The 8,589-nt window shown below is 55.0% G+C and overlaps 1 protein-coding gene across 2 annotated transcripts; it reads left to right on the forward strand.

Moving 5' to 3' along the window:
* Nucleotides 1-4,355: 4,355 nt before the first annotated feature.
* LOC311204419 (uncharacterized protein) lies at nt 4,356-8,338 on the forward strand. Of its 2 annotated transcripts, XM_084280846.1 has the most exons (6): nt 4,356-4,448; nt 4,994-5,070; nt 5,355-5,648; nt 6,777-6,836; nt 7,671-7,754; nt 7,934-8,338. In XM_084280846.1, exons 2-6 carry the CDS (start codon nt 5,043-5,045, stop codon nt 7,978-7,980), a joined length of 513 nt encoding a protein of 170 aa, XP_084136972.1. In that variant the 5' UTR covers nt 4,356-4,448; nt 4,994-5,042; the 3' UTR covers nt 7,981-8,338. The 2 variants fall into 2 exon arrangements, 1 of the variants encoding a protein (XP_084136972.1); XR_014618057.1 differs by lacking the exons at nt 4,356-4,448; nt 4,994-5,070; nt 5,355-5,648; nt 7,934-8,338 and having other exon boundaries at nt 6,396-6,898; nt 7,671-7,705.
* The last annotated feature ends 251 nt before the right edge of the window (nt 8,339-8,589 follow it).

Raw genomic sequence — 8,589 nt, forward strand, 5'->3', positions numbered from 1 at the left:
ACTTTGGTGGGCATCTGGCCTTCAGCCAAGGTCAAACCACCACACTAAGTCATTCTTAAAGGTTTAAATTAGATATTAGGGGGAAGTTCTTTACAGAGAGAGTGGTGAAGGGTTGGAACAGGCTGCCCAGAGAGAGGGTGGGTGCCCCATCCCAAGGCCAGGTTGGATGGGGCCCTGGGCAACCTTGCGTAGCTCCGGCGCTGGAGGTTGGTGTCCCTGCCTGTGGCAGGGGGGTTGGAGCTCTGGGACCCTTGGGTGGTCCCTTCCAACCCATACATTCTATGATAAGCACAGCAAGCTCTGTAAGGACTGAAAACCCCTTGGTTAAAGAAAAATCAAACCCAGATTGCCTGTTCACACCTCAGGTGACCATTCTCTGTAACTTCTCCTCTTGAAGCCCTTCTGAGAACAGCCATGCCCCCAGTTCCTCACCCCCTGCACCAGAGGAGATAATACTGACAGGATCCTGCTGGCCCCTGGGTGCACAGCCTGGGTGAAGGCATCAGAGTGATTCCCTTCCATCCACACAGCAGCACTCCATTCACAACTGGTTCAGAAGCAGAAGAAGTGAGAGAGGAGCTTACCTGCCTTGCTGAGCAAAGGTGAGCGGTGGGATGGGGTAGATACTTTCCCTCCTTGCCAGGAAAATTAGCTTCCACCTGCAGAAGGCAGGGACAATGAGAACATTCCCTTACTGAGATTTAAATTCTTGGTTTCTCTGCCTGAAGTCACTTCAGAATTACAGCTGAATTTTACCTGTTTCCAGGTAAGAAAGATCCCCACACTTGCAACCTCTGGATCAAAGAATGAATGACCTTTGAACAGGTATTAAGGAACAGGTATGAAAATTCTTCCTTGTTAGGCAGAATGAGGTAATGATTAACTTGGGCTGTGTCTCTGCCTGCAGATCCTGGCTTGTATTTCTGTAGGTAGTCAGGCTACACTGGAAATGAAGCCTGTTTCCCTGGGACTTAGACACTGTTTAGAGAACTGAGCTTGAAACAGGAGTAATTTTGCCTTTGGAGGAGGTGATGTCTTTGAATTGAAGTGGATTGGGATTTTCCTTGCCCTTGCCTCTTAGTGTCACTATCCAGAGCTGTTTCTTCCTTGAAATACTGGGACAGAAGTATTCCTAAGCTGCCTTAATGCTGTGATATTAGCAGCGTTTTTGGGGAGATGTGAAATGGGGACATCCCCATGAAGGAGACCAGGCAGACCAGAGAGCATCCCTGCAGTGCCTGGGAATGTGACAGTCCTCCTGGAAAATGTGATGGTCAAGAAGGTGATGGGAACAATCACACAGCAAAGCAGCTAAAACCACCACACAGCCCATGTGTTAGGGGGGAGAGAATCAAACCTGGAGAAGGATACCACACCTTCTGGGTTCCGCCACTCCCATGACCTTGAGGTCCATGTTTCTTATCAAATTCACAATAAATCATCATTTCCTGCTCAGACTGCTTTAATTTCCCATATATCAAAGCTTCTCTGAACTGTGACTGGGGGGGTGACTGGGGGTCCCCGTGTCCTTTGCCCACATTTAGTGCATTTTGATGTCTGAGCCAGTCTTAGTGGAGATCCCTGGTCTCAAATAAAAGTGGTGCTGGCCTTTTGCATTGAGATTCTTCCCTCATGGTGCTGGTTTGGCTGCAGGAAAACACAATAGAAGTTGTGTCTCTGCAGCACAATAGCAAGTACACCCCCCATCCCCCCAAACCCCCCCAAATCAGGTGTCAATGCAGTTCTGAAAAATACCTAGGGAAGTATTAAGATCTTTACCTGGAAAAGGAAAGGCCTGAGCCCCAGGGTGAGAAGGGCTGCTTGGGGACTGCCTGGGGAGGTTTCAGGCCAGCTATGTCTTTCAGTCCTGGCTCCTTTGGTTTGGGAGCTATTGATGGACATTCGGCTGCCACTCCCAGCCCAGTGCCTGTGGGAAAGGTGTTGAAGAGCTGGGAATTGCCATCCCTGGGAGTAGACACTGTTGGGGAAGAGTAGGTGTCATGGGAAGGAGGAGAAAGCAGGAGATGCTCTTAGAGCCAAGCTGGATCTTGGTGAAACCACCTTTCCAGTCCCGATGCCGGTGGGGAGGACACACTGGGAGTGCAGGGAAGGGATCACTCACTGGTGGTCGATGGCCCTGCTGGGAGCTGGACTCTGAGCCTGGGAGGAGAAAGGGACAGGGTGAGAGTGTCCAGCTCTGGAAGGTACTGCACAGACTAAGCAGCTGAGGGGTCCCCAACCCACTGTGCTCCAAGCATCGTGAGGAATAGAGGAGTGCACAGGGCAGGGGTGGCTCTGGATGGGGTCTGGCCCCACCACGCTCCCCTTTCCACGGTGCTGGGGCAGGAGGGGAGCTCGATGCTCTCCCCATGACTCAAGAAACCTCCCCTCTGTTCAAAGCTGGACTTGAAATTCCAGGACATTCCTCACAATCCCAAGTCCCAGAGCGAGTCCTGCCCAGAGCTGAGTCTCACATCTCACCTGAGACAGACAGAGGTTGGGGAGCTCATTCCTGTGCTGGTACCCACACGTGTAGGTCCCTCCGCTGCTCGAGGTGACATTCAGCAGCAGGAAGTAGGTCAGCTGGCCACGCTGGGCTTTCAGGCTGGACTCCCTCCACCCCATCCTTGCAGAAGATGATTCCAGGAGCAGGAGCCTGCAGGTCACTGAGGCAGCGAAACAAAACCCCTTCCCCCCTCCTGAGCGCTGAAGGTGTTCAAGAAAGAGCTCAGGAGCCAAGAGGTCACCTGGAGAGATGGCACAGGGATGCCTCACAGCTCTTGTGAGATCCCTGAACACCTTGGATCTGGGAGGGCAAGAGTTTCCTTTCTAGGTGATCCCCCCCCCAAAAAAAACCCCACCCTCTCCCACCCCTTTGTCCAGCTCGTCCTGTGCTCACCATCCCCTGGAGAGCTGCAGAAGTCCTGGGTAGTCATGACAGCCCCTGCACCATGGGGCAGAGAGGATTTTGGTTGGATGAGGCTGATCCAAATGCCTCTGACCACGGCCACACTGCTGAGGCCTTGCCCCCAGAACATCTGGGATGCCCAGTGGCCACTTGCTGTTCTTTTTAAAGAACCTTTTCCTTTACTATTTCTCCCCAACTCCAGGCTGTAAATGATGCAGACCACTGGAAAGCCTCACAGGAGCTCCAGGACCCCAACCACTGAGGCAGAAGTCTCCTCAGGTCACTTTTTTTTGCCCTTGGAGAACAGAAACATCACAGGCCCAGGAAGTACCAGGAGATGTTTGAAAAAGAAACCATAAGCAAGTGAACAAAACACGTGGGAGAGGAGAGTGAAAGGGAGGAAGAGGTTTGTTTCCTGTCAGTTTTCCAGTGGGTTCCAACTCCTTCAGCTTCAGCCAAACACTCCTCTCCTTGGTGGACACCATCCTTGTGCCTGCCTTGCCAGAGGTGGCTTGACCCATCAAGGTTTGACCCCCCCACACACACACACCAATTGATGGATCCCAACAAGGTGAACCCAGACTGACTGGAAATGGAGCACTAAACCCAGTGGCTGTGCAGGAAACAGGGAGGGTGGAGGGAGCTGGAAGGGTTTGGCTGGAGGGAGGATGCACCCAGGATCCACGTAGACCCCTTTCCACCCCGTGCAAGCTCAGAGAAAATTGGGCCAAACACCCCTTTTTCCCAGTGCCCACTGGGCAGATGGGGCCAGCCAGGTCTGAGCTGCTGCCAGTGGAGCTCCAAGGATGGTTTAACCAGGTGAAGGTGCTTTCTCAGCAGGTAGAAGTATCTCTCAGAACTCTGGGGATCCCTTGGGTTTCCCTCAGAAGCCCAAGGGGGGGTTGAAGGAGCTCCTCTGCATCAGCAGCTGGGTTGATCCCTCAGGGTCTGAGACACACACCAGAGGAGGAATTGGGTAATCCTGTCCTTTCCCCTGTGACGCTGGAGGGGGACGTTGCGTGTTGGTATCGCAACCAAGAGCCCTTACAGGAACCCAGGGGCTGAAGCTGTGGAGAAATGTGGGGTGGGAAGAAGCTGTTCTCACCCCAAGGATGTTAGAAACCTCCTGGGAGGTGGTAAATCGTGCTGGGGACAGTTGTGACCTACCCTGAACCACCTAAAACTCATCACATGTGTGTGTGTGTCCCCCTAAACCACTCCTGATGAAGCAACCTCAACGAGGGTTCTTCTTGAGGGTGCAAGGAGGAGGGGAGGTGCCAGGTGCTTCTGCACACCCCCAAAACACCTCCCCACCAACCCACCCACCCCATGTGAATCCTCTTCCTCCTCCCTGAGAACAAGCTGGGTTGTTCCCCTGGGGATGCGTCACGGGCAGCGAACCAGCCTCAGCTTCCTGTCCCACCACTTCTGCTTCTTCCTGGGGTGGGGGAAGCTCAGCGCTGCCCGCAGATGAGCACGGTGAGAAGACCTTGGGTGGCCAAGGCTGCAGGTAGCCTCCTTTTCCTGGGCTGGCTGGCAGGTAGGTGGCCAGGCAGGGTGTTTTGGGGGGGGCAAGTCACACTGTGTGTGTGTGTGTGTGTGGATGGAGGGGGGGGGGGAAACAGAACCATGGGGGTGGTTTGAAGAGGTCTGCTTAGGAAATCAGGAGGTGGAGAGTCAAAACACAAGCTGAGGAGCCAAAATTGGGAGGTTCTGGGATGACATCTAAGGAGGCCAACAGCCTGAAAGCACAGGGTGGGCTTTTTGGAGGGGCTGAAGGCCCGTTGCTGCTGTGGCAGGTTGGGGGTAACCCCTGGAGAGTGACTGTTGTGACAAGAGAGTCACAGGGAAGGTGGCAGCTCCCAGGGTTGGTCCTTCTTGGGGTCTGGTCATGGTGTGGGTGTCCCTGGCTGGCCAGGAAGGGACAAGGCATCACCAAAGAGCCCCTTTGACTCCCCACTGGTGATTTCTGACCTCCTGCATGCTGAGGTCCATGGGAAACTCCCCCCATCATCTTCTGCATCTCCTCCCCACCCCGAAAAACAAGAGATCCCTCCAGCAAGGTGTCTTCTTCTACATCAGCAGAGCATCTCAGAACCAACTCCTTCTGCTGCTCCACACAGGTGCTGGTAGGATGGAGCCAGAGACCTGCACCTCCCCAGGTGAGTGCATGGGGGAAACCCTCCAGGTCCTCATCATAGGATGGTGTCTCCTCTTCCTCCTCCTCTTCCTCCTCCCCATAGTCAAAGCTATTTATGGTCACCAGATGACTGAAAAACAGGCTCTTCCAACCTCTTCTTCTACCCCATCCTCCTCTTTAGTCCGCTCCTTCCTCCAGAAGGCACCTAGAAGGTCAACACTGAGGTCAGGGCAAGGCAAACCTACTCCCCACCAGCACCCACCTCCACACCATCCCCCCAGCAGCCACGTCTCTTTGCTCTTGCAGGTTACTTCTCCCCTCCAGCGCTCTTCTCAAACATCTCCTCAGCTCAGGCAGGTGACTTGATCCTCGCCCAGTGCCTGGTTTTCTCCCACCTCCCCATCAGCCACATCATCTTCTGCAGGAACGGGGTGGAGCTGGCCAACCACTCCGTGGGGAAGGGCCAGTTCACCTCCACACTGGCCGTGCAGGTGTCTGCAGAGAGCAGCGGCACCTACTCCTGCAGGTACCAGCGGCGCAGCGGGCCCGGAGGCTTCGTGCTCTCAAAGCTGAGTGTCTCCTGGCTCCTGACCATCGGAGGTAAGTGGAGGGGGATATGGGGAGGTTGGCCCTGGCCCGTAGCAGGGACAACCCTTGAGGAACCCCAGGAGGTGGTTGCTCCTTCTTGCAAGAACTCAAGGGACAACTTGAGGTCAACTCAAGTGCCAACTCAGTTGGGGCTTGACCAGTATGACCAGTCCGACCAGTCCAGTGATGGGAAGCTGCTGGTTTACTCAAGGACTTTACAAGGTCAGCTCAGTTGGGGCTTGACCAGTATGACCAGTCCAGTGATGGGAACCTCCTGGTTTACTCCAGGTCCTTACAAGGTCAACTCAATTGGGTCTTGACCAGTATGACCAGTCCAGTGATGGGAAGCTCCTGGTTTACTCCTGGTCTTTACAGAATCAACTCAGTTGGGGCTTGACCAGTATGACCAGTCCAGTGATGGGAAGCTCCTGGTTTACTCCAGCTCCTTACAAGGTCAACTCAGTTGGGTCTTGACCAGTATGACCAGTCCAGTGATGGGAAGCTGCTGGTTTACTCCAGGTCTCTACAAGGTCAGCTCAGTTGGGTATTGACCAGTATGACCAGTCCAGTGATGGGAAGCTGCTGGTTTACTCCAGGTCCTTACAGGATCAATTCAGTTGGGTCTTGACCAGTATGACCAGTCCAGTGATGGGAAACTCCTGGTTTACTCAAGGACTTTACAAGGTCAGCTCAGTTGGGTCTTGACCAGTATGACCAGTCCAGTGATGGGAAGCTCCTGGTTTACTCCTGGTCCTTACAGAATCAACTCAGTTTGTATTGACCAGTATGACCAGTCCAGTGATGGGAAGCTCCTGGTTTACTCCAGCTCTTTACAAGGTCAACTCAATTGGGTCTTGACCAGTATGACCAGTCCAGTGATGGGAAGCTCCTGGTTTACTCAAGCTCTTTACAAGGTCAGCTCAGTTGGGTCTTGACCAGTATGACCAGTCCAGTGATGGGAAGCTCCTGGTTTACTCCAGGTCAACTCAGTTGGGTCTTGACCAGCAAGACCAGTCCAGTCCCACCAACCCCACCAGAGTATCCTAGGTCCAGACTTTGGCAACCCCAAAGTAGGGGTGGGATGGGGTGGGGGGGGGGGGGCAGTTCTGGGGTTACCCTTCCTCCATGTGTGTTGTCCAGGTGGGAAGGACACCCAGAGGAACAGAACGGCTGCCACCAGCCCGGAGCTGCCAGCTGAAGGTGAGAACCCCCCTGTTTCCTGGAGGAAGCTTCTGCAATCACCCTGGTCTCCAAGCTCTGAGGTGCCACCACTGGGAAATCTCCTCTCCCTTCCTTCTCCTTCCTTCTCCTTCCTTCCTTCCTTTTCCTTCCTTCCTTTTCCTTCCTTCCTTCCTTTTCCTCCTTCCTTTTCCTTCCTTCCTTCTCCTTCCTTCCTTCCTTCCTTTTCCTTCCTTCCTTCCTTTCCTTCCTTCCTTCTCCTTCCTTCCTTCCCCTTCCTTCCTTCCTTCCTTCCTTCCTTCCTTCCTTCCTTCCTTCCTTCCTTCCTTCCTTCCTTCCTTCCTTCCTTCCTTCCTTCCTTCCTTCCTTCCTTCCTTCCTTCCTCCTTTCCTTCCTTCCTTCCTTCCTTCCTTCCTTCCTTCCTTCCTTCCTTCCTTCCTTCCTTCCTTCCTTCCTTTTCCTTCCTTCCTTCCTTTTCCTTCCTTCCTTCTCCTTCCTTCCTTCCCCTTCCTTCCTTCCCCTTCCTTCCTTCCTTCCTTCCTTCCTTCCTTCCTTCCTTCCTTCCTTCCTTCCTTCCTTCCTTCCTTCCTTCCTTCCTCCCTCCCTCCCTCCCTCCCTCCCTCCCTCCCTGTGCAATGGACTGGGTGTCCCTCTCTCTCTCTCTCTGCCAGCGCTCTGCAGATGCCTTCCCAGCACCCCAGAGGTGACCCTGACCCCAATGAGCTCTCCAGGTCCCTTCCAACCCCTGTGACCCCCATGACCCACACAGCCCAGGCCGTGATGGGGATGATTTAGCGCTTGGTGTCCCCCCAGCTCAATCTTCCTCCTCACCACCCCCTGCTTTCCTTCTCCCAGGGCCTGGAGTCTCCATCACCATGGCCTTTGTGGTCCTCTCCCTCCTGGCTCTGGCTTTGGGCCTCCACTTCCTCCTGCAGCTCGGTAAGAGACCCACCAGCCCCCCCATTGTGCACCTTGACATTGAGCACCATCTGGTGCTTGGACCATCATTTTGGGGAGGGGGAGGTCTTTAGAACCCTCCCCCAGAAGCACAGAGCTGTGCTGCACCTCAAGGATGATCCAACAAGACCCACTGACCCATCACCACATCTTCCTTGCAGGGAAGAGCGTCCAGCTGGACAAGTTGAAGCCCTTCATGCCCTGCTAGAAGACCCCCCCCAGCTTTCCATGGAGGAAGAGACATCCAGGAGGGTGTTTCCAGCTCCAAGGTGCTGAGGAGCCAACAGCAAGGACCACAGTGCTCAGCTCCCCATGGCCAGGGCAGGGGGGAGCTGACCCCTGATGGGATGTCCCCAGCCCTGCACCTCCAGCCACCAGGAGCATCTTCCCTGGGGACCCAGCGTCCTCACCCCGGTGCCCACGGCGGTGGCAGGAGGAGAGGTGAAGGTCGTGGCGTCTCTTGGGCATCATTAAAAACAACCCTGCTCAGCCTCTGCCTGTCGGCCCCTTCCCACGGTCTGGGGAGGTCTCACAGGGGCTTCATCCTCCACCCAGCCCCGCTCAGGACCCACCTCCCACGTCTGGAGCCCACCAAGGGGTTGCCCAAGGATATTCCACCCTCACCAGGACCTCGTGGCCCGAGGAGAGGGTCCAGCTGGTGGGTCTTCCCAGCAGGAAGCCCCACTGAAGGTCCCAAGTCACCCAGCAGAAGGAGCAACGGGTGAAGGGAAAGGGTCTTTGGGCTGGTGGCACCCAGAACCGGGACCCCCCCCCTACAGCACCTGGGGGGGGTGAGGGGGGGGGGGCAGCTCCCCAC

Source organism: Gallinula chloropus (assembly GCF_964237585.1).
Source record: "Gallinula chloropus genome assembly, contig: HAP1_SCAFFOLD_220, whole genome shotgun sequence".
Taxonomy (NCBI): Eukaryota; Metazoa; Chordata; class Aves; order Gruiformes; family Rallidae; genus Gallinula; species Gallinula chloropus.

Coding starts and splice junctions, on each gene's coding strand:
- LOC311204419 (XM_084280846.1), top strand. CDS start 5,043: ATGGAGCCAGAGACCTGCACCTCCCCAG. Junction 5,649..6,776: donor CTGGCTCCTGACCATCGGAG/GTAAGTGGAGGG, acceptor TGTGTTGTCCAG/GTGGGAAGGACACCCAGAGG. Junction 6,837..7,670: donor CCCGGAGCTGCCAGCTGAAG/GTGAGAACCCCC, acceptor TCCTTCTCCCAG/GGCCTGGAGTCTCCATCACC.